Raw genomic sequence first — 25,154 nt, 5'->3', positions numbered from 1 at the left:
CCCAAGTCTAATACAAGTGGACATTTTTGTAACCCAGCTGAACAACATTAAGAATCTGTGTATCTTAACGTTTACCTGACCACGTCTCTGCAAACCACAGTATATTGGCAAGACAAACACACTACTTAAAACAAGAATAACAGAACACAAGCATGCATTTTAAAGAGTTGATTCCCCACTCCAGTGGCTATGGTACGTCAAGGAGGCCAAGCACAAAATATCACACTTAAAATTCTGCAGCAACCCAAAAAATCACAAGGTCTCGACATGGAAGTGATATTGAAAAGAAGTTGCTGCATTATGAATCACAGTGGATTGATCACCTCCACACTGCTCAACCCGAGGGACTAAATGAGTCGCCTAACTAAACTGATTCTTATAAAAAGAGTGCAGGGTATTGAGCACTGTGATACCTGCAATTCATCATTGTATGTTTTGGTTTGTGTGATTACTCTTAATGTTTCAGAGCCTGTGGCAATTGTGGATCTTGCTATCTGGACTATATTGGTATCCATTATGTAGGCCCACTCATGTATTTTGACCTACTTGTATCATGTGGAAGAAAAAAACATTTGCACTGTACTTTGCACCTTATACACAGTCACATAGTGAACATCAAAATAAGGGTCTTAATGCAGAGAAAACTTGGGATTTTCTTTGAAGTTTGCATCCAATACATACCATTCCCTATAAAATGAAATGTTTTTTACTATATCTTTATTTATTTACCTTTGTTTGGCAGACTGATCAAGCTCACTTCCTTGTTGCTGTATGGCACACTATAGATGTTGGAGCCTGTGTGGTTTTGTTGACAAAATGCTGTTTTTTAAGTTATCTTTGTTTTGTTTTGTTTTTATTGTGAAGCACTAACTTTGTTTTGAAAAGTGCTATATAAATAAAGACTGTTATTATTCATACTTTCATGTGTGCAACAAAGTTTATGTGAAGCTGCTGAACTAGTTTCAAAATGAAACAGCTGAATGCATAAAATCTAATCTCACTTTCACAGAATAACCACTTTTTTTTTTTTTTTTAAATGGTAACGTTTTTATTCATTCAAATTATGGATCTTTTTCTGCCAGATCTGAGCATCTTAGTGTGGCTAAGTGTTTAGTTGTTGAACTTCAAGACCTCATTTTGGAATTTGCATCATTTTAATAAAATGTATACTTTTAAACCTCTAGGCTGTATATATGAATGCCTTTTTCGACCTTTTTCACGCTTGTGTTTTTGGCACCAGTCTCCTCTTACCATTTGTTAGCGATGCAGGTGTAAGGCAAAGGATAGTGAAACAATTTCTCCTCAAAGTACATGCAAACCACTGCATTTACATAATTAAGCTGTTAACTGATACACAGCTTGAAAAAAAAATTGCCCTCTAGTCTACATATTTAATTTACAGACTGTCAACTGAAATGAGGTCAACATAAGTATGATTTCTAATAAAGGGATATTCCACAGACTTACAGCACAGGCCTTTAACCAAAAGTGTGTGTGAGATAGGAAGAAAACAAAAGAAGTCATTTAGGTTGAAAAACATCCTTTTAATAGGTCCGTGCCACACACTAGTGAAAAATAAAGCTCCTACAAAAGAATGATACTTTTATTCCACAATATCTTAAATAAAGTAACTTCAAGTACTCTTGACTTGGGTACAAAAAAACTCTAGCTGCCTCCATCAGGCCACAACACACAGCAAGGTTCAACACAGTGGTTACAAATGGCCTTAGGTCCTCTGTACTGTGGCAGATATGAGGAAATGCATCATGGAAGCATAATTGAATGCTTGTTGTTCCTTTTTCTGCTATGGGAAGGAATGATTACTGTGTCACTGTCCAACTTTGGAGGCCTTGTTGGATTTAAATCATATAAAAAAATAATGTTGTCGTAAAAATGAAAACTAAAAACAATAACATCCCCTACATGCCCCTGTTGGAAGGGTAGGCACTACCAAGATTAAGGATACCACAGTGTTTGCAGAGGATATGTATATACTGTACAAACAATATTTATGATAATGTTTTCATCACGTTCACTAAAATAGAATGCTACAATCATTCTAAGGCATAAACAATATCTTAATATTCTTAAACAATTTTTACACATCGTTCCAAACAAGACATAATATTGACATTAATAAACAGTATATACACATGAATCACCATTGTCTAACTGTTCCTCTGCTGTTCCTGTAAATAAATGCAGTTTGAACATAATGAATACAGTCCTCTGATGCCCCAAAGCACTGAACAGTGTAAACAGTTATTATTTTTTTTTTTTCTTGGCTTCGTTTGATATTTGGGAGAAAAATTATAACACAAAGACACATTCCTTTTCAATTCAAAGCAGTTCAGCTGATTCTTCCTTTTCATAGAAAATGAAGTGGACCTTGATTCATAAATAATTATTACAAAATTAAATACATTCACTATAATACGATTAAATAAAAAAAGGATATTTACAGGTAGTGGAAAGTATTCTAGCGCAGATACATCAGTGACAGTTGAGGATTCATTCAGTGCAGTGTTCTGAGACAGGGAATGGTATTGCACTACGACACCCCATTTCTCTGGGACTCTTTGGGGCTTTTATCCCTGTTGTAGTAAATCCAGCGCACCTCATATAGCGGCTTTTTTTTTCAAGGTGACATCTCTCTTAACACACCCTAGGCTCCTTATTAAGGAATTGACTTCTTCCATCCTGCAAAGCCACATTCTTAAAAAGAACAAAAAACAAAAACCTGGTGCTCCATTATGAAAAGTAGAATGAGTTTATGGGGAGAATCTGACTTAGTTAGTTTGTTTCAGAAGCTCAGTCCAGCGCTTCTCGAAGAACTTCCTCATGTTGTGACCAGCTCTACCGATATCTGAATTGTCTTCATTGAATTTTTCGCAGTTATCAAAGACCAGGTTGACATCGATGATGAAAGTCTCCAGGTTTTGATACCTGAAATAAAAGCAAATTAAGTCTGTTGGTGAGAAAGCTCATCAAAATCCACCAATACACTGTGGTGGAAGAAGGACTCAAATCCTTTACTTACTGTAAGTAAAAGTAGCAATAACATAATGGAAAAATACTTAATTAAAAGTAAAAGTTCTGCATTCAAAATTTTACTTAAAAGTAAAGAAGTATTAGCAGTAAAATGTATAGGTATCAAAAGTAAAAGCAATCATTCTGAAATACTTCAACACGTACAGACCATTGTCTGTACGTGTTGAATTATTGATGCATTAACCTGTAAGAAGTATTTTAATGTTGTAGGTCTATCTGCTCCATATACTACTGGCTAGTTTAAACTCTGACGATGTAATATATTTTAATAGCTTATTGTATGTTTTGCATGTAAAACCTTATTCTGCAAAGTAACTAGTAACTACAGCTGTCAGACAAATGTAGTGGAGTAAAAGCACAATATTTCAATCTGAAATGCAGTGTATAATATAAAGTCTCATAAAATGGAAATACTCAAGTAAAGTGCCAGTACCTCAAAATTGTACAGTACTTGAGTAAATATACTTAGTTACTTTCCACCTCTGCTGATACACCACGCATATTTAAGGAATGAGTGGTAAGTAAAAATATCTAAAACATCTTTTTCCCTGACTTTTAATTTCCCCCGGCCCTGCAGGCTTTCATTACGAGGCGGAAAAAGAACCAACAGGACTTATGTGAACTTACTGGCTGCTCACAAGCTTCTCACGTATGGTGGAGAAGTCCATGGGCTTCTTGATGACCTTCCTGTATCCGGGGACTGACTTCAGGTTGACGGGTGTGAGAAAAGGCCATGCATCCTGATGCCGCTCCAGCTCAGCAAGGAGGACCCTGTCGAGCACACACACACACACACACACACACACACACACACACACAGTTGGATACAGAGCATGAATTTTATTTGTTGGGGAAAAAGCCTATTCTATCGTACTGAGAAGCCTACTGTCTCTCATTTGGAAGTATATGATTTAATCATAAAAGAACAGACAGGTAGGTTGTAGTCATATACATCATAGTAATATGATGTATATGATCTAGTACAGTGATTCTCAACCCTTTTCATATCAAGGACCCCTAATTTAGCACATATTAGGGCCACAGACCCCCCATTTATAATATTTTTATTGCTGGATATGATTTTGTCCAGAATTCCATGACTATCTGTGTTTTAGGTAGAGAGATAACAGTGAAACTATGATCAAAATAATCATTCTTCTGCATTCTCTAAATGTGTTCACTTCTTTTAAATGAATTAATGGTGAAGTTTAACAATTCATCAATTTGCTGGGGACCCCCTGATCTGGTATATGATGTAGTATATGATGTATAGTATGTACTGTATATGATGTAGTAAACAATGTATATGAAGTATGTATATGACCTAGTATAGGATGTATATGATGTGTATATCTATGTAGTATGTATATGTATGATGTAGTATATGATATGTATATGTATGTATGTAAAGCCCTTTGAGACTTAACTGTGATAAAGAGTCATATAAATAAACAACACTAGACTATACTATACTAGTAGGTGCCGGCTACTGTATAATTATTTAGAAGAAGGTGACATGAAATATATGAAGAATTCAAGAGGAAGACAAGTACGAGCAGGCCAGTGGTGCATACCTGCATAATCCCAGGTCCCTGTTGTTGTCTCTAGCCGTCTTGGCTCGCTTCACGCACACAGGACTTTCCTGATTGGTTGTTGGCGGGGCAGGCGAACTCTCCTCCGTTTTCCTCTTCCTGCTGGTGTCTTTCGCACCTTTCTTAGGCGTGCTGCTGGCACTGGCCGAGTCGTCCTCCGACACTTCGCCGTTGCCGGCCTGCTTCCCATTCTTCTTCACCTCTACACCCTTCTTACCTCCCGCTCCTCCTCCACTGGAAGCTAGCGGTTTGGTTGGAGGTTTTTTGATCTTGGGAGATGGGCCACTTGCCTACACAGAGTAAACAATCCATAATCTGGGCTCTGGTGTAATTAAAACTAATAGTGTAGAGAACGGTTAGACTGATAGATTGGGCTGATATTAGCCTTTTATTAAATGTCAGATATCATCCTGTCATGACATCCACTCCCCACCACCTTCATAAAAACAGCCTGCAAAATGTACAATAAAATAGTATTTTCTTTATTTTCTTTTAGGAGCTGCTAACCACCTATACAAATTTTATTAGTATGGGTTTTAATGGGATGATTTTAGTGTCACTTGTGGGTATAAATTCTGTTGTGAATCCTTGCAATTTTGGGGAATTTCTAAGGCATGAAAGTGGAAAGTAAGATTTTAAGATGTTCAACATCGGCACGAAATATCGGCTACTGGCAAAATAGCAGTATAGGCCTTCGAAAATCAAAGCCTAGTATAGTGTAGATATTTCCCTATACTCTAAAAGCACAGGAGTTGTTTCAAAAAATGTATAAAATATTGTGAATTAAATAATTTTAGTCTATTAATCTCAGAGATAAAGAGTAAGTGATCTATTGTAAACAGATGACAATGCATTACAAATGGCTTTGATACCTTGGATATGCAGGCTGGGCAGTACCAGTCTCCCTCTGGGATACTGGTGATCTTGGGTTTGTGACAATAGGTGTGGCAGCCTTTGTCGCAGCCATCACACAGCAGGAGAAGGTCCTCATTATCTCCCTTCCTGCACATCTGACAGTACTACAGAACGAGTGCATTCATTAAAAACACATCCACAGCCCCCCGGATAGAGCGCATTTTTAAACAACGAGGAGGAAATGCATTAGGGTTACAGTTCTATTCTATCAGCTGCTCACCACTTTCATGATGGACCTCTCCCAGGCGATAGACTTCTGTAGCTGCTGGATGCACATGGCCAACTGGGCAGCGCTGCGCACTTCGCTCAGGGCCTTCCTCCACACCTTCATACCGTGGGCCACCTCCTCCTCACCCCTGGGGGAAGATAAAAGGGGAAACATTAAAATCACAAATATGCATACACATCGGCGTAGACACACACACACCAGAATACTATCAGTTGAACCAGCCGCCAACAAGACAGCAGACCACACAGAGCTCCAGCTGTGCAGAAACAGGCATGAGGAGTTTGAAGGTGCAGGGCATTGGGGGACAAGTACACACTGAAATTGCCATGTAGAAGGGACATCCATGCAGAAAGAGAGAAGGGGTGGGACCTGACAAGAGTATATGGTGGGAGTCATGAGTATGCCCATTACCAAGGTTACTGATGCACAACACCATGCAGATGACTGCAGGAAAGGCCGAAAAAACAATGTCAGTAAACCCCCACATGGAAACAGAAACTGAGTGGAGCCAAAAATAAAAAAAAAACTGCACAAGACCAAAGAAACAAACAAGAAGGCGGCAAAAAATTCTGCTGTCAAGGCAGCGAAGACCCTCATTTTTTTTCAAATAACGTGGGAAAACATAAAGCACACACAGAAAGAGGTTTTTTGGTGGGGGGGAGGGGGGGGAGCGTTGGTTGGAGAGATGACCTACCCTTCCCTGTCAGCACTAGTGGATGGGGCGGGGGCAGGGACAGTGACCGTACCCACATTATCCAGCCTGATCTGAATGGTGGTACCTAAGGGGCTCCTCAGGTACCTTCTCTCGATGTTGCGCTCCAGATCGGCCAGACGTGTCACTGCTATGTCCAGCGGGTTGTCCGGGTGACGCATCACCCCGCCCTTCTCCACCCGCTCCTCCTGATGCTCCTTGGAGTCCTTGTCTCCCGCGTTTGCTGCCGCCGCTGACGATTTGGTGAGGGGCTTGTGCTCATAATACACCAGGTCCTCCCGCTCCGACTGAGGGTCCGGATACGTCCAGCCCTGGGAGAGGAAAACGAGCTGTGAAGTCTTTCCGCCTCTGATCGTGGCACTCCACAGATCTGTCAAAGAATTAACCCCTTGCACCCTGAGTTTCCCCTTAAATTTCCCCTTAATTAGCTAGCTACTGTACGACACAATGTCACAATGTCACATTCACGTTCTGTATCTGCTCGTTCCAACGTTTCATTGAAGCTATAGCTGTTTATACTGAGTGAAATATTCAAACCCGAGATGCCATTTTTTTATGGCTGCACCATTACATCAAATGGAAAAATCAAAATGTTTTGTGCATCATTTTATTCACATGTTCCTGTAATTCAGCATGATATATTTGATATCTTTGGAAACCTTGGGATCTTGACTAGAATTTAAACTAAAGTTTTTTGAACAAAGCTTGGCTGCAAAACATGTGTTTGTAATGATGATCCCACATGAGAGACCGGTAGGTAGAAGTGGTTTTAAGCATATTTTCCATATCTGGATATGTGCATTTCTGTGTGTGGGTGTCTGTGCATTTGTGTTGGTGTTTTACCTTGACCTGCAGGCTGGCTGTGGTGACCTTCCTCTCCAGTTCCTCCACCTGCTGCAGCACAGCGATGTCCATCTCCATCGCCTGCTCCTCCACACACCAGCCTCGCACCGACTCCACACTGACCTGGCTCTCCTCCAGCTCGCACAGCTCTATCATGGCCACTGGATGGAGCACATGGAAGATAAATACTATGTCAGGGATCAGTCAATCATGCATACATACGCAAACACACACACTGACGCAGGCAAACACATACACAATGTGCCCACTCGTACACAGATATTTATTAAGTATAATCCAGTTCACTCATAAATAATACTACCGCTATGCTTTATGTTTCGAATAGATGGGAGCATTGAGCATTGCAGCAAAATCAAATGGTAAATGGCATTGTAAACGCTGCAGCTTTTATGCTCACAGGGTATTCACCGGGCACAAGGAGCGCTCAAGGATTTAAGTCTTTGTGATCATCAGGGACGACTAAAGTGCTTATAAGTTTGACTGACAGCACGTCAAAACTACGTCATTTAGTACTACAAAAAGAATCAATTTCCTATATGCTCTGTATCTCGTTTAACTGTGCAGGGTGAGTTTGTAGTTTGTGATCAGAAGGCGTGGGGTGACACTTACCGTCTCTGTGCTTGGTGCAGACCTGGGGGATGATCTCCATGTATTTTTGCATCTGCCTCTGGAGGCCCTTCTCTCTGATGCCGCGGCTGTGGAGAGCGTTGACCAAGGCCCTCAGCTCCTCGATGTCAGACACCCGCCACCAACCTGTTAGCATCTCTACATGGGCACACATGAAAGAGAGAAAGAAAAAGAGAGAGAGAGAGAGAGACAGAAAGAGACAGAGGAAGAGAGAGAATTCAGAAAAAACAGGCATGTAAGCAAGAAGATACTGAAGTATATCACCATAATAAAACGCTATGGTATGCCAATTTTTTTTAGAAATAATTAAAAAAAAAAATGAAATTGTGTATACCAGAGCAGAACCTCACTAATCCAATTATCCTTGATTATTCCGGTAAGTGAAATCATTTCAGGCAAGTGAAATCTTTCCAATGACTGAAAGGTATTGAAACTATGGGTGTTGTGTGAAACATGTATGCCAAGTGTGTAAAGATGGCAGCATCTCCCTTAATGTTATTACCTATCCGAAAGAGTAACTGACATCCCACCATCAGGTCACCTTCCAGAGCGATACATATTTAACATTCTTTCCATGGCTGTATATCACTCACCCTCAGGAATGGGCCGAGGTGTGAGGTGGTCCAGGGACTTGGGCATCTCCAGGGCAGGAGAAGGTACGGATGGGGTTTTCTCGATGCGGGGCAAGGGTGACTCACTCTTACTGGAGATGCTCGCTGCTGTGTTGCCCTCCAGAGAGTGACCTGGCATTGGGCTGGGGCTGCTGCACAGAGGCAGGCTGGGACTCATCATGCCACTGGGCCAGCCTCCAAACGGAACCCCCAGCAACGGACCACCTGACTTCGCCTGGAGAGACAAGGGGAAAACAAAAGGGCAGGTTGCAGACAGGAGAGGGGGTGGGGAGGAGGTAGAGAGGAGAGAGCAGGAGAGAGAGTGAGTCACAATTACAACCCTGCAGTTCTGGCACACGGCTAACATCGGCTATCTCTATTCACTAGGGATGGGAGGCTATGCTTATCTCACGATATGATTCAATACGCGACATGGGGTTCACGATTCATTACAATCACGATACAATGTAATAAATAAAAGTTCAATAACAACAAAGTGTGATTGTGCAGAATTATGTTCATTTTTGAGCCACAAATCTTTCAAGCAATGGCATTGGCTTACTAGAATGTAAACAAATGTCATTACAAAGTGCGAACAATATAATTTCGATGGAGAGCTTTGGACTGTGGTTGTGATGGGCAAGCGGTCTCATTTGTGATTACTACAACATAATAAAATGTAGCTAATATCGCAATTCAATTTTATGCCCCACGAGACATATTGTTGCATTTTTGTATAGCGATATATATTAAATTTCGATATATCGTCCCATCCCTACTATTCATGCTGGTCTCAAGGCCAGAACAGCAAGCTCACCTGCAGGGCCGACAGCGGGTAGGTGAGGAGGCCGGCCGGGTGGTGCGGGCTGGCAGAGGCCGAGGCAGCAGAGGGGGTGAGAGGCAGGGCGGGGGACGGAGGAGGGGATTTAGGCCTGGCTGGGGTGGAGGATGAGATGGGAGAAACGCGGGGCGCTCCTGGGGGAGAGGTGGTGAGGGACGACAGGTCACAGGGGTTGCGAGGGAGCAGACTGAACCAGTGTCCGCTCCTCTCAGTCAGGACTCTAAGTAGCTGGTCGTTGGCTTGAAACGCAAGGTGTGGAGACGGAGCGGGGGACGAGGTTGGGGGGGTGTTCCCTGGGCTTTCACGTGGGGCCGGCGGGCACAGGGCAGATAAAGAGGTGGAGGCTAGGGGAGGGGCGTTTGTAGCGTCATTAGTGGTCACCATGGAAGGGGTTGTGGCTAATGCTGGCTCAGAGGTATTGTGAGTAGGTGAGGATGATGTGACTGTGGGTGTGGCAATCAGTGCGGCCACAGGGCTGCCATTTTGTCTCGGGTGGGAACTCTCCTTGTCCTCCACCTTTAGAGTTTCTTTAACGCCTTCCTTGGTGACGTGCCGCAGCTTGCAAACTTTGGAGACACAGCCCGGTTTCGGGCAGAAGAGGGCAGGAGAGTTTTTCTTCCCCTCATACTCCTTGTCCTCCTCGTTCTGCTGCTCTGAGCCTTGCATGCGTGCGCTCTGCCCATCCAGGTTGGTGACGGGCTTGTCCTTCTGCACCTCCACCTCCTGAGGCTCCTCTTTGACCTTGACCTCCTCCGCTGCTCTCCTCCTCCTCTGTCTCTCCTCCTCCAACTCCTCTGGAGCTGCGGGGGGATGACAGAGCCAAATGTCACTAGAGCTCATAACCCTATTATACTGGTAGCTTTTGTATCCTAGTACTTGTATGATGAAGCCACGCATTATTCTACAGTTGCTTGTGGAAGCTAGGAAGAGTTGTGTTAGATTCCCTTATAGTTTGTAGTTGCACTCGGATAAATCAGTCTTAGCAGAGGTGCAGGGAATTAGATAAAATCAGATAAAGTAAAAAGTCAACAGCATATTCCACAATGGCAAAAAAATGTTGGACAAACACTCAGCCAAAAAAAATATGTATTTACAAAATGTCTTCTTTTTGTTTTTGCTCTTGTGCTTTTATATTTGTCACTATACCTTTTTTTGTCCAGCTATTTTTTTGGCAGTGTGCGTAAAATGCCTTTGAGAATGCCTTAATCAATGGAGCAAAACGAATCAATTCTCATCGACATATTACAAGGACTCTTCAAACTAGGGAACAAGCTACAGTGTGGACCATACTGTAAGTACCTTCTCCACTCTCCATGGCTTCAATGAAGACCCCTCCGCAGTGGGGAAGTACCCAGTACCGGCGGCGGTAGCGGTCCTGACCATACATCATGGAGCGCAGAGAGTGGGATGCCTCAAACAGCTTCCTTCTGATCTGGTGATGTTGCTGCGAAGGCAAAAAAAAACATAATCAGTTATTTTATACAGCAGAGACACTTGAGCTGCCTACTGTCCTGCTATAATCACCATGATACATTAAACATAACATGTTATGCTTATGAGATCATTAATTGAGCTAATTAATGCATTAATTAGCAAATATTTCTACGTCAGCATACTTGTCTTTACATAACACATGGGTGGTATTAATATGAAGTCTGTATCTTACAGCATTAAGGTGTTATAGTAGTTTCAAGAAAATTTGCTTCTCCTCATTAATATGCAAATTTATGCAGTTCAAAAATCGAATCAGATAATCTACTCTATAGGGGGAATCTGTGATGTAAGTATGAAGTTTCTATCATGTATTGTTCTTGAGTTATTGTGTTTACAAGAATGTGTCTATACACAGACAAAATGGATGTAGATGTCTAGGCTAAAATGCAGCTACACAGGGTTTAAAAGTGAAAGTTTAGTCTAGTCGGTCTTAGACTACGTCTTCTGGCGTAAATGACAAAAATAAAGCATTATCTTGTACTTCTGTGGTGCATATTTTTGATATTGTTTATGCATTGTTTAAATATGCAATAATGTATTTACTGCTTTGTCTAAAACTGGACTATACACATCCTGGGCTATATGAGAAGCATAGACGTAACGTGAAATGACGTCTAGTGCTCAGTGGGAAGTTTCTGTGGTTTACTGCTGTGTATCATCACTTCCCTGTAGCTTCCTAAAGAGACTTTTTAATCTCACTCTATTTCTCTCTTGTATCAGACATAAACAGCGCAACCAGTCAACCAACCATGCGTTAATTTTTGGATGTTTTTAAATTGAAGATAATGGGTATTACATTTGTCACAGCACATTTGAACACTGAACATTTTAAATAGGAACATACCTTGGCTAATTTCTCTATCTGCTTCTCCAGCTCCTCCACACTGGTGGTCTGGTCACCTTCATCCTGACAGAACAGAACACATAAATGTCTGTGAGCAGATCCCAGGTCAGCCTTGATGATTGATCTGTAGAGCATCAAATGGATGCACCTACATCCGAACACTGTGTATATATATATATATATTTTTTTTTACCTCGTCACATGTTTCCACTTTTTTAGACTTCTTGATTTCTTCCTCCTCCTCATCATCATCCTCCTCGGCCTGGTCGTCGCTGTCCTCATCTTCATCGTCATCATCCTCACTGTCTCCGCCTGGTTTCCTCTTGCGTTTGAGGGCAGAGGAAGGAGTGCCAAGAGACTGGTTTTCATCCACACCCACACTGGCCTCCCTCTTCCCGGTCCGCTTGGCATGAATTGTCCTCAGTCTGGACAAACACACACACAAATTCAGCATGACAGCACACAAAGAAATAAAACATTCTTGTTTTTAGGGTTAAAGAATGCTTACTTCTTCAGTTTTCCCTCCATAATGATCTTGTCCTTCCTCATGTTTGCCATCTGATCCAGGCTTTTGTCAATCTCGCTGCAAGGAGAGAGGCAGTCCTGTCAGTTTCATTTGAGCCTAAACACACATCCGTATTGTTGGTATTTCCAGAGACTAATAAACAAGTTCAAATATATTGAGTAAAAGATAAAAGATCGGGCAGGCAGGCAATTATCTAAAGCCAAAGTAAATAGTTTGAAAAGCTAGTACCCAGGAGCGCTAATTAATAATTGAATAATTTACTTCAAATCAGAAAGACTCTACACTGCAAATTAGCAGATTTATTGAGTCTTTTCCACTGCATTAATAAAACATACCATTATTGGCAGATGAATAAATTGAGGTTAAGCGGTAGCATAGCACAGATGCGGTAGATGAATATACTGTGTCAATGTGTGGCTAATGATAACTGATATCAGCTGTTTCTGTTTCCTTTTTTTTAAATTATTCAGATCCATAAGCACTGGAAGTATACTGACCCTTTTATAATCATTCAACAATACGTCCCTAAAGCAGAGTATATTGAGATGGTATTGACCTCAACCATGCCCTAAACACTTTCAGTCGGACTTTTCAGTTCTAACTGCTTCTTCTACCTGATAACAGCCCTGCTGCAGGCCAGCTCATTAGCCAGGAAGCCCAGGATAGAGGCCTTTTGGGCGGGTGTGTGGGCCTGGAAGGCCTTGGTCTTCAGACTGAGGGCCAGAGGGGCCAGTTCTGTGTTGGCACAATGAGCCCCCATGTACATCTGCAGCACCTCAGACACATTATCCCTGTTGATGCCAACGTTGGTCAGGTGGTCCCCAAGCATGGTCTTTGTCTGGAAGAGAGGGAGAGTGAGACAGGCAAGGAAGGAGAGTAAGGGAAAGGAGGGCAGGCAGGGGAGAGACAAAGGAAGGCGAATTAAATAGCTTGTTGAGAAATTTAAGTTGTTTTGACTTCCAAGTTTGTTAGTAATTTTGTGTCATATTTCTATCACTAACAATTCAATGTGCATCTGCATTAGTTAGAACATTGCTTTATCACAGGTTTTTTCGTTCACATGGGAAACATAACTCACCTTTTGTCCTGGTGGCAAACCGGGGTCACACACAGCCAGAGAAAGCAGTCTGACTAGAAGGTCTTGGACGTGGCCCATGCTGTCCCCCACATTGAGCAAGCCCTCCTGCAGCATGCCCAGGGTGGGAACATCCACGTTCACGTCCAGCCCCAGTACTTTCCCAAAGCCCCGCAGGAACTGCATCAGCATCAGGCAGTCCGACACGGCACGTCCCGGCAGGATCAGGCCCGGGATACGGGAGAAGTCTGGGAGAGGCTGCATAGGGGCAAGTGGGTAAAGGTAGGACTGCTTAGTTGTTGTTTTTATTAATTATAAACATATATATTATTGTTAGTGAGCTACACTAAATCCAACATGGAATATAGGAATGAAAGATTGAAACCACCAGGGAAAATATGGGCAAAGTTGTCATTACGTCACTCTTCTATTACTATCACTTTCCAATTCACAGCAATGACTGCTTTTTTGTGTGCAGTATTCCTCTTTAACCACTTGGGGGCACACGATTCCACATAAAAATAATGTTCACTGCTATGAGTGTCAAATTACAAGTGTGATGTTATGTCCTGTTACACCTTGCAAAGAAACAATAATTTCAAGGGTAAATAGCTTTACTTTGGTCTTATTAGTGATATCACGGTGCAAGTTGCATAAAAATAATTCTAGATGATTATAGCTAAGCGTAATCCTATGTCCATTTGCCCTCAAGAAAAGGTTCGACCTAAAATTATAATAATAATGTGATGCTTTATTGATCTCCATAGGTAAATTCTCCATAGTGTAACGGCAGCACAGAGCTGACAGGGGAAATAGTGTCTTGCTCAGGGGAACTTCAGCAGCATGGATGCATTGCTGACCCAGGGACTTGAACCTTACTCCTCCAGCTCCTCCAGCAGTGGTTTCCCTATGCACTTTGCTACCCTGGTGCCCGAAATCCACCTAATTAGTGCCACCCAAGTGTGGGGAAATTGTTGTACCACACAGTATATGTAGAAATACTGCACTAAAATGTAAAATAAGTGGGGGTTTTTTACTCAACCTTACGCTCATGGGATTGACTGGATGTAAATACTGGATGAGCTCTTGTCTTAACTACCTTATGATCAGACAGACACATGTCTTCATTTGGCTTCTTCAGTTCCCTGGCTATCTCCAGCTCCAGCCTCCGTTGCTCCAGTTTACGCTCCTTGTTCAGACGCTTCTCATCCCTTTTCTCCTGCCGCAAGCGCTCACGCTCCTAGAGAGTCCAAAATTCAAGAGAGCGTTAGGAAGCGAAGTGTGTGTGTTTGTGTGTGAGTGTGTGTTAGTGTGTGTATGTGTGTGTGTGTGTGTGTGTGTGTGTGTGTGTGTGTGTGAAAACAGACAAGAAGGTTTACTTGACTTTGCTGAGCAGTATTAGAATTCAGCCTAATGCTGCTGTGCATTCAAAGAAAAGTGCTTGAGGGCCAGATTCTTTTGACTCGGTAAGTGTGTAGAAAAAAATGAATGGAGGAAAAGACTAGTGGGAGAGCATAAAAAGAGAGAAAGAGGGAATCCATCCAGGGAATAAAGGCTTGGGCTCTTTTTATGGAGTGGACTGTGTGTGTGTGTGTGTGTGTGTGTGTGTGTGTGTGTTTGTACGTTTATTTGTGTGCATATGGCCTGCCTACCTCTGCTTTCTTGCGAGCCTCCACTGCCTTCATCAGCATAACATGTTGCCTCCTCCTCTCCCTCTCCTAGAGCGGCAGAAAACACAAACACATTAACACACATACATTGCACATACGGCACTCAAGGTCGACTGAATTTAGTATGTATTAATTTAAAATTCTGATGCACTAAATTCAGTAGAGGCACCATACTTGAACAAACACAAAACGATGCTTCACGTGTATACACTTCACATGTATGGTAGAAGCATAAGTGAAGAGTACAGGAGTACGATGACAACCAAAAAGCAACACAGAGATGCGATACAAAGTAGATGTGATGACAGGCTCAAAAAGAGAAGCAGCTGGAATCGGTGACGGCGCCTCTAAAGTAAAGCTGACACAACAAAAGCAACAAAATACTGGTTGCCAGAGGTCTTCTGGCATTTGCCATTACAATGAAAATAATAAATTCTGTTACGTGAATCAATCCTGATGGTTTATTTGACAGATAAGATAAGGTATTTGGTGAGGGGACAGTGAGGAGGGATGGATGGTTAAAGAGTAGTTACAAACAGAGCAGTTCCACTCCAGTGATGTTGGCAGTTAAAGTATTAGCACGATATGCATGAAACATCTATTTTGTTCTGGGGTGCATGCTACAGAGTCTACTGCAAAATGATCACCAGTGACTGAGTATCACTTCATTTGATCTCTTTAGGTTCCCCATTTTGCCACCACATCAGACACATGTCACTCTCTATGATCCGCCAAAAGGCACAATTGCAAGCACAATTTAGCCTTGCCAAGGACATTTCCAGTGCATAGTGACTGAAATAGGTTGTGTGTGAGGATAATTTTGTAACTGTGATAAACAAAACAGGCTTGATGCCAAGCACCCGACTACAGTAGGTCTATGTCCTTTTTGGTCTAATTCATCTTAAAATGGAAAGCTGTGAGAAGTAGGTTAAAAATCCACCAAGTTAAAAATAGACACAAACCTGTGGCATTTGGCTTTTTGTAGCTCCCCAATTCATCAGAACTATAGGATATGTTACGGGACCACTATGAGAAACTACAGTGAATCAAATGTAATACAATTAGGTGTGACCCCTTAAATTCCAGGGTTACTTCATGTGTCTCAATTAGCCCCATTTCACTGGGCTCTGAATGAAAGGACTAGGGGCAGGTTCAACAGTCGGCACAGATGCCACCGTGAAACAGATAGGCAGACCTTTAGATTCAGCTGAAACTGTGTATGAGTGAGAAGGGCTACAAGCAGGACAGCCAGGCTAAAAAAATGCTACACAGAACCACATTTGTCCCCATGGCAGAATTGATAATTGCTGTTCTAGGCCCTGTCAGGTCTATTTTGAACCAAAAGAAGGTTGTGCCGCATCTTCACCGACCTGAGGGGAATCTGCCTGGAAGCGACTCTACCATGGAGACAAAGTGATTCTCGGTAGCTCTTTTCATTCTTTGTGCAGAGTACAGGAACAGTGAACGACGGAGAGGCTGGATGGGGCGGGTTAAAGTCCAGCACTCTGTGGACTGCAGAACAGATGCATGGACGGACAGACACAAGCTCAATGTCTGGGCCGAATCGTCAAGCACTCATGGGTAACACAGGCTACTCCAGTACAACAGTTAGACAATGTATGTGATGGATGGAAACTCCTTGAGTGCACTTTGAGACAGTGAGTGTGGATTGGCTAGCGGTCTTTGCAATGCATTCTGAGTAGGAGGGGGAGGATGGGGGAGGGGGACAGAAGCTGCCTGGCCACCGTGACGGGGTCAGTCGTCCCTCAGGACTAGCAGATGGAGGCAGCATACTGACTCTTTTCTCTTTTGTTGGTTTTGCTGGAAAGCCATGCAGAAGAATGTAGTATGACAGCAGCCAGTGCTACACTTAATGCATTGCTATGACAACCATATCACAACCAGTTACACGATGCAGGTGTTAGATGTACAAAAATAAACATACCCATACCATATCTAGTCTATGCCTCTCCAACTCCTGGCAGAGAGAGTTGGCAAAGTATTATGGAACAGAAGTAATATCCAATACCAATAAGCATGGGATTTGATAAAGAGAAATACTGAAGAATTTCATTAAATAGATTTGGTAATTTAACCACTTACATAGACAAATCTATACTCACTCATGCCTGCGTATAACCGCACACAGATACACACACACACACACACACACACACACACACACACACACACACACACACCTGTAAACTCTTATTTAAGTGAAGTAAGAAGTATGAGGTATATGGTTTTAGTACAGAAATAGCTATTATGTTGAAGAGGCTATGCAGGTTGTAGTGAATGCCTACCTGGTGTTTTAGAATCTCTGCCTGCTGTCTTCTTATTTCTTTCTCCTTGAAGGCAAGAAAGAGAAGATGAGGGAAAAATCAATATGCTTCCATATCGCCAACATTGTGAAAATCACTACAGAATGATAGAATTTAAGGCCATTTTTAAAAGAGGGATGGCTACTCTAATCTTAATGCTGGCTACACACTTTGGTAAGTATGGAATGATATAATTCATGTGTTTTTTGGGACAAACAAGAAAAAAAAAGCAATGTTATGTATGTACGTACATAAGCATGAGTATGTATATATTTATGTATGAATATGAGATCAACTGGAATCTTACATCTGTTTCAAGAAATTATGGGAAATATAATCATACCTTTATCCGTTTTTCAGCCTCCAATATTTTGGCATTGGCGGCTTCTTCCTTCTTTCTCCGTTTCGCCTGTGAATAAAGATTAAGGTCAGGGTGCCAGGAGTCATAGAGACAGACGTATATCAATCAGCTTGTCTCGCTTTGCTGCACTCTAACTGATTTGTTTGCAGTTTTCTGGTTTAAGGAAAGATTTCATGCTCCTGAATGCCAGTCAAATTTGTAAAACACAGAGAATGAATAATGTATCTCTTTAACGCGTAATTGTGAAAATGTTGAAGCCTCCTGTTAAGAGTGGCTTGCCAACCGTGTCAACTCAAATTTGATTTAGTCCTGCTAAAACACTTTGAAGCTCCTACAGTGTAATTCTGTGTGCCTGTGTGCGCGTGCATATGTGTATTTGTGTGTGTGCTTATGTACTTGTGTGTGTGTTTGAGTGTGGAAAACAGCACCTTTTTTTTTCCTCGACCCACTTATGCTAAACTGTTACTGTTGTCTGATGAAAAAAAAATACTTTTCTGTCCAATTTAAATAAGGTCTGAAGAGGCAGCGACAGCCATTTTAATATTCAACAGCCGTCAACCAAGACCAATTTAGCATTAGTTCCATGTGGAATTATGCCTAAGAAGACGCAACTCCCTCCAATGCATGCTACTGTTCAGTAATGGGCTTTAGGAAGATTAAAACACTATAGGCTGAGGGGCTGAAGCTATTCAGGAATGTTCTGCTTAATCAGAGGTGCTGTTGGATCAGATTCTGTACCTCCAAAATTTGCTGCGCCCTGAGCTCCTTCTCCATCCGAATCTGCTGAATACGCTTGATCTTCTCCTGTGAAAACAACATTATCTCTTAATGTTTCAGATATTGGAAAACATCCCTACATAAAAGCACCGTCCAATCACAAGTTGGGATGGGGCAAAGAGACACAACAGTAATACGTTTTAAAAATAGTACTAGCAGTAATGGTGGTAATTGATACTTTTAAAGTATTACAAAACAACCATTCAGCATTTCCTGTAATGCATGCTGGGACTGTGTGTGTGTGTCAGGATACTTGGATAAGGAGAAAGGAAAGAAAAACACACACATAAAGGAGACTCACCTGCTGTTTGAGAATCTTGATCTGCTCTTTCTGCTTCCTTCTCTCCTCCGCTGCCATGATAGCTGAAAGAGTCAAGTCAGGTTTATATCAGCATCTACAAAAATGACCTTCAAATCTAAATACTATATTGATATCCAAGGGAATTGTACGCATAATATTTGAAACCGGCTAGATCAATTCACAGAAGAATTGTAGAAATGTAGACAAAGAATTTCACACAGAAGATGAAAACTTACTGCTTTAAAACAAACACGGAAATAATGCTGAAAAATGAAAAAAAATGTGCAGTTAAAATGTTATGTTAAGGCACATGAATTGGAGTTTACCTTGCTGTTTCCGAGCTTCTTTGGCTGCGCGAGCTAGCGCCTGCTTTTCCAGTTTCCTCATCAGCTTCATCTGGGCGGCCTGTCGGGCAATCTCTGCACAGAGAGAAAGGAAAGATACTGTCAGTGAGAAAATACAGGAAAATATCTTAAAAATGTTGTCCCACTACATATAATTCAGACAGGTCTTTAGCTTTTGTAAAATCTAGATAAAATAACTACACACTAAACTACACTGGGTGCTAAAAAAAAACAATCAATGTCGACTTTTGCAATTTGGCCATTAACAGTATTTTTTTTTTTAAATACTGAGATACATCATTCAAATAATTTAAACTGAGTGGAACTAACTGTGTAGTGTTTAAATGGCTGAGAAAGAGTTATGACCAGCCAATTGTGGTGATTGTGGTGCCATTTAAAAAACAAAAAAACAAAACTCCAAGCTCTCTCTTGCATTGTTTTGGCCTTTTGGTAGCAGTTATGTCATGATCAAAGCCGCACAAAAGCCCAAACTTCAAGAAAATAAAGTACAATCTTGTTCAGTTTAAGGTACCAATGCTCCATGACAACAATGCTGAATTATCTGGGAAAGTACCCAGCTATTTCTACATGTGAGGAAAATGGATTTAGCCAAACTATCATGACAAAATTTGAGCGTTTAAACGACACACTGAGTAGTCGACTATGAGAAAATGGACTTGTGCACAACCCTAGAAATAATAAAAACTCAAATACACTAATGCTGTAATCCCTGCCTTGGCCTCTGCTGTCCAAATAATGTGCTTATGACAAACATATTTCAAGGCTCATTTTCCTCTGCTAACCTTGAGCTTCTAGTTTGCGCAGGAGTTTGACCTCACTGGGGCTGGGGCCCTCTGGGGCCACCGGGTCGCCCACATTGGGGGGCCGTCCCTTCCTCCGGCGGCTACCTTTGCCGCCTTCACCCCCTGACTGGCGCTCTGAGTTAGGGGGACGACCCCTCCGGCCTTCCATGGCCAAAATACGAGGAATGACCTCCTCTTCCTTCAACAGGCTCCACTGTAAACCCTAAAGGAGAGAGAGAGAGAAAATGGTAGCGATAGAGACACAGAGAGACGGAGGAGTTTGTGCACAACAGTGAATGACTTGTTGAAAGGCAGCACAGGTTTCCTGTCATATTGTTTGTCTGAGGCACAATGCATTCGTTAGCTAGCTAGACTATGATCTGATCTGGATGTATTCAACAGAGGCTGAAATAAGATATTCTGTTTTTTTTCTGTCACATTGTTGTTATTGTAATTTGTTGCTACATTATAGAGTCTGCAGTAAAAAACATTTAAACAACAGATTCAAAAGACATTACACATTTACTTATCTACTATTGAGCTTTTCCACTGTAGGATTTTTTTGGCTATCTCTTTTCTGGCCCCTCAGTACTGTCTGTATTTCTGTTCTAACTTTTATCTCTATGCTCCTTCCAATCTTCCACAACCATCCACCTCTCTAGTTTATCTTTCTGTATCACAGACACATAGCATGGCATACATGACTGGTCACCTGTGGAAGTAATGTCAGCTGATTATTACATTTCTCCATGCACAGTGAGAGGGCTATGACCTAGAACTACTGAGGTCTACGGCTGATTCCTATTCATGGCCCTGACAGCAACTGCTGCATAAAGCTTTGCCTGTCACTAGATGAAAAGATGAACAGGGATCAGGGAAAGAGAGAGAGAGATGAAAGACAGTCACCTGGGGTCCTTCTCTGGCTTCATAGAAGTCACCAACCCTTATCTTTGCACTGAAGCTAAAATTATCACGCGTGATGCCACTTATTCCATTTCTGGATAGATACTACAGAAGAGAAAATGATAATGGCGTTGGTAAAATGTTTAGGCAGAAAAAATTGCGAAATGAGCGACATTGAAAAGCAACTGGGAGGCAGCTAGATTGGAGGAAGTCTAAGGTTACAGTGTGCATCTGTGCAGTACTACTAATCATCATAAAAGCCAGGGGACAAAAAAAGAGCAAAAGCTCTCAGGAGAGAAAAACGGTTCTGACCTTGGGGTGCACAACTCAGGCCCTCTTTTATTTATCTGTAGCCAAGTTCGGCTTTTAGCTGCCTACTGACTGACTAGCAGTGAATGGACAGTTTTACTGTTGGGATTCTAATAAAGTGAAATGCAGCTGTGACAATCAGTGCGGTTGTGGCTTTTGATGAAACAAACACAGAACACTGGTAGAATCTCTAATATAATGTACAAATGGGGCCAAAGCTGTGCGTCCCAAAAACTAACCATTTATTTTAGGAGGGAGTGGGGAAAGGCAGCGGCACAAGAAATGAATCTGAGAGTGTCATCTCTCACTATTAGGGTCACAGAAAGGGGTGTGGGGGTGGGGGGTGGGGGTGGGGGGGGGTTGCAGCAGGAGTGATACTGTAGCTCACACAGAGAGTCATGATACACAGGCATTTGTTTGGGCAATGAAGATGAGCAGTGTTGCAAGCAATTATTATAAATATCCTTTCACAATAAATTATAAACCATGCTGCCCACAATGACGTGGTTCTGTCTTCCCACTCTAATCACAGTTTCAAGTTATACTGCTCATCTGTTTTGCCTCAGAACATTGCCTCTGCATCACGGCTGTAAGACTTTGTTGCAGTGCTGCTAGGCCATGGTACCTTCATCACATCTGGGTACTGCCTTAGCTTCTTGCCACACGGGGCGTAGTAGGCCACCTCACCCTGGGGCCGCCCAGCCACTGTTTTGATTCTTGTTTCTCTCTGCCACCTGGGTATTTTAAAAAGTAAATAAAAAAACAGCACAGTTCTACATGAACAAACAGTGTGTACGGTACATTTGTGAGCTTGTGTGGATGTGAGTGAGTGTGTGTGTGTGTGTGTGTCCCTGCATTCATGCCTCTAAAAGCAAACCAGGCAAGTGCAGGGCTAAGTGACAAAAAGCTAGACTCAGTCTGAAGTGAGGCACTTTGTGAGCCAGAGCCTTATTTCTCTCCGTCTCTTGTACGTACCCCAACTCCAGAGGTATCATCAACTCCTTCTCATCCATCACCCTCTTCCTCTTCCCTAAGCCTGTGGAGAGACAGAGTTCAGCCGTGAATTTGACAGCACAACATATCATTGAAAACCCCACACATATAGTAATTGTACTCACAGCCCCTCAACTTAATCACACACACAATAGAGGGCCAGCAACCAAGCGCATGCACACACAGAAACAGGAAGATGCACACTTTTGTAAACTCAGGGCCAGCGCTTGCCCTCCAAAACCCTCCCCTCACCAGCACCATGTGATCACAAGAGTTGAATGCACGCAGTATTATCTGATCCGCCACACAAAAAAGGATCCAATTTAAATGCAAAAGCAGGGGTATTTGAACTTAGGAGCGAGTTTATACTACGGGTCTGTATCACATGATGTTTAACTGATAAACATTACCCATTTACGACAAGCAGGAGAGAAAAGAAAATGAGTAAGCTAGCGAGGGGAGAGACTGGAATGTCTCCTGGAACATTCCTGGCAAGCTAAACATGTGTGTCCTCTTTTCTCTGATCTGGGTAATCTCGCAGCACCGAGGGAAGGCGGAAATTAACGTCCCCTCGCTGTGCCAAACAAGTTGTCAGGGTTCTTAGGCCCTTGGACATGCCCCGGCAGGACCTCACAGCTCTGGTTACGCCAGGACAACGAACTGCCTTCCTCCTGCCTCACTAAAAATAACGACCCCCTCTTCACAGTCATCTGAGGATGCTGGGATACTCTGCAGTTCAAGAGCAGAGGCTATGCGCTATGAAGATACAATATACTGTAGTTTTCACAGTGGTCAGGGTTGGGGCCATTCATTAATTAAATTGACAATGCATGGTAAATTCCAATTCAATTCCTGCAGTTGGAGTTGGAATTGGAATTGGACCCAGCTCTAATTAAACAGAACTGGAACTGAATTGGAATGACAGCAAACAGAATTGAATTCCATGAAATTCCATGAAATTCCACTTCTAAGAGAGGTTGTCTTGACTTGCTAAACATTATAAATCAAACATTATGAATCAAATAAAAGACAGTTAAACAAATCAAATACATTCAATCATAATGTATGTATTACAATTACATGTCATGCATCAAACAGCACCTGAAAGGTACCTTTTACATTTTATATTATTCAGTATTGATAATATACAGTATGTGTAATCTCAGATATGTGGTAAAAATACATGGAATTCTGTTTCCTGTAGGTATTTTCAAATTCCAATTCCAGTTCCTCAGTTAAAGAGTTGAACTTTTTCAACCTTTTGTAATTCATAACGCAAGTCTCTTCTGCTCAAAACTTAAACCCTTCTAATATGAGATCCGATGAAACCTCCTGAAACCATCAATTCTGAAACTTTATGCAGAGGGACATTCCTTTTGTCTATTTTTAAATGTATTTGATTACACACAAAGCAACTTTAAACATTTTTTTTACCTGATGGAGTGGCCAGGGTGTAGGAGGAAGAGCCAGGAGAGCTGTGATAGGCCAAGGCACTGGAGCTGGTGACAATGGTGGGAGACTTGATGACCTGTAGGTTGAGAGGGGAGCAGCTGGTGGCTGTGTGATTGGTTGAGGTGCTCAGTAGTTGTGGGCCTTTGGTTAGCCTGAGGGGGGCCTTCTCCTTCTTCGATGACAACCCAGACGGCAGCAGCTTTAACTCCTTCACTTTCTTCCCAGATATGTCACTGTCTGAGTTGCTGTCAGACTCTGTAGGGGGAAACCAGAACACAAAAAAATGGTTGATAATTCAGAGCTTTGCCACAGTCTGTAGGCCAAGGTGGTATCAATTCTGATAAATAAAATGTGATAAAATGGATTTTTTTGTTTCTAGATTGTATTCTGCAGATTTTGAACAGAGTGACTGTTATTTTGATCTTTTATGGTCAATATACTATCATCAAACTAACAGAGAAAGCACAAACCTGACAGACTATCATCTGAGTCCTCTTCATCTTCCTCATCCTCAAGGTCATCATCCTCGTCGTCATCATCGTCCCCAGAGTCATCAGATTCCTTGTTGGCGGGGAGACCGGCCGTCGGGATACAAACCCCGGGGATCCCAACCCCGGGAATTCCAACCCCGGGGATACTAACTCCGGGAATCCCGATCCCGGACTCCCCTCCACGAAACAAGTCTACTAGAGACTGCACCAGGTGGTTCTGAGAGAAGCCCTTCCAGGCAGCTAAAGGGTCTGCTTGTCCCTGTCCCTGTCCCAGCCCTGGAGCCTGTGCCTTAACCTTGGGGGTCTTGTTCTTTCTGGATCCATGGCCTGTGGCATGAGGTGAGGTAGTGGGGGGCCGCGACGGAGGCCCTGCCTGGGGGGCTGCTTGGGTCCTACTGGCCCCTGTGCTCAGGTTGACAGGCATTGACCCGGCATCAGAGTCGCACTGAGGGGGCTTGCCTTGAGAGGCAGAGTCTTTGCGAGGTTTGGTGATGAGGGCCAGAGGCGCGTCCTGAGTGGTGCTTTGGATGACTCCGTTGGGGTGGTGGGGTTCGGGGAGCCCCAGCAAGGCGCTGGAGAGGAAGAGGTTGGAGTGATTGTTCTGGGGTGGAGGTGGAGCGGGGGGCAATGGCGATGAAGACACAGACGTCCTCTTGGGGGACTTCTTCGGCCCCTGCTGCTGCTTCTTCAGATCAGCTGGGAACGTCTGCCCTTGGGACAGAAGAGACTGGGAATAGAGGGGGGAGAGAGGGAGGGAACAAGGGGAGAGAGGGAGTTAGTGGTTGGGAGGGAGAGGGAACGGCAGAGTGGGAGGGAGGAAGACAGATGAGAAAAAAAATATAAAAGAAAAGGGACAAAGTGGAGTTGCTCTAGCTGTCAGTTCGCATCACTGTTGATTGTTTGAGCAGGTGACAAAACCACAATGCCTAACACTGGTACAGTTAACTGTGTCTAAGCCCCTTTCTGGGAAACAAAGAGAACATAAATGCAATAACCAAAGGCATTACACTTGGCAAAGTTCAAGAAAAGAGACTTTGAGCATCTC

At 42.6% G+C, this 25,154-nt stretch overlaps 1 protein-coding gene across 7 annotated transcripts in view; it reads right to left on the bottom strand.

Moving 5' to 3' along the window:
• Nucleotides 1–1,532: 1,532 nt before the first annotated feature.
• The window catches only part of baz2ba (bromodomain adjacent to zinc finger domain, 2Ba), a 69,719-nt gene continuing 46,097 nt past the window's right edge, over nucleotides 1,533–25,154 (bottom strand). Inside the window, exons 9-38 of one of the 7 annotated variants that reach the window (XM_071515727.1) lie at nucleotides 24,089–24,836; nucleotides 23,601–23,873; nucleotides 22,149–22,209; nucleotides 21,799–21,907; nucleotides 20,868–20,969; nucleotides 19,962–20,184; nucleotides 19,141–19,233; nucleotides 18,815–18,876; nucleotides 18,475–18,540; nucleotides 17,719–17,784; nucleotides 17,358–17,402; nucleotides 17,003–17,029; nucleotides 15,034–15,099; nucleotides 14,481–14,621; nucleotides 13,385–13,639; nucleotides 12,921–13,144; nucleotides 12,289–12,363; nucleotides 11,974–12,205; nucleotides 11,781–11,843; nucleotides 10,742–10,886; nucleotides 9,419–10,242; nucleotides 8,584–8,836; nucleotides 7,973–8,128; nucleotides 7,343–7,503; nucleotides 6,482–6,810; nucleotides 5,779–5,914; nucleotides 5,516–5,662; nucleotides 4,626–4,933; nucleotides 3,679–3,822; nucleotides 1,533–2,946 (exon numbers count right to left, since the gene is read on the bottom strand). In XM_071515727.1, the coding sequence (XP_071371828.1) occupies nucleotides 2,790–2,946; nucleotides 3,679–3,822; nucleotides 4,626–4,933; nucleotides 5,516–5,662; nucleotides 5,779–5,914; nucleotides 6,482–6,810; nucleotides 7,343–7,503; nucleotides 7,973–8,128; nucleotides 8,584–8,836; nucleotides 9,419–10,242; nucleotides 10,742–10,886; nucleotides 11,781–11,843; nucleotides 11,974–12,205; nucleotides 12,289–12,363; nucleotides 12,921–13,144; nucleotides 13,385–13,639; nucleotides 14,481–14,621; nucleotides 15,034–15,099; nucleotides 17,003–17,029; nucleotides 17,358–17,402; nucleotides 17,719–17,784; nucleotides 18,475–18,540; nucleotides 18,815–18,876; nucleotides 19,141–19,233; nucleotides 19,962–20,184; nucleotides 20,868–20,969; nucleotides 21,799–21,907; nucleotides 22,149–22,209; nucleotides 23,601–23,873; nucleotides 24,089–24,836 (5,691 nt within the window). In that variant the 3' untranslated portion in view covers nucleotides 1,533–2,789. The remainder of the gene's footprint in view (nucleotides 2,947–3,678; nucleotides 3,823–4,625; nucleotides 4,934–5,515; nucleotides 5,663–5,778; nucleotides 5,915–6,481; nucleotides 6,811–7,342; nucleotides 7,504–7,972; nucleotides 8,129–8,583; nucleotides 8,837–9,418; nucleotides 10,243–10,741; nucleotides 10,887–11,780; nucleotides 11,844–11,973; nucleotides 12,206–12,288; nucleotides 12,364–12,920; nucleotides 13,145–13,384; nucleotides 13,640–14,480; nucleotides 14,622–15,033; nucleotides 15,100–17,002; nucleotides 17,030–17,357; nucleotides 17,403–17,718; nucleotides 17,785–18,474; nucleotides 18,541–18,814; nucleotides 18,877–19,140; nucleotides 19,234–19,961; nucleotides 20,185–20,867; nucleotides 20,970–21,798; nucleotides 21,908–22,148; nucleotides 22,210–23,600; nucleotides 23,874–24,088; nucleotides 24,837–25,154) is intronic. The other 6 variants (XM_071515728.1, XM_071515731.1, XM_071515729.1 and 3 more) reach the window with 6 other exon arrangements.

This window comes from Centroberyx affinis, unplaced genomic scaffold, assembly GCF_046629955.1.
Source record: "Centroberyx affinis isolate AG114_WGS23_722 - 3 ecotype Tasmania unplaced genomic scaffold, CSIRO-AGI_Caff_v1 ptg000367l_1, whole genome shotgun sequence".
NCBI classification, from domain to species: Eukaryota; Metazoa; Chordata; class Actinopteri; order Beryciformes; family Berycidae; genus Centroberyx; species Centroberyx affinis.
Note: the sequence above shows the minus strand (reverse complement) of the source record. Positions and strands in the feature narration are given on the sequence as shown.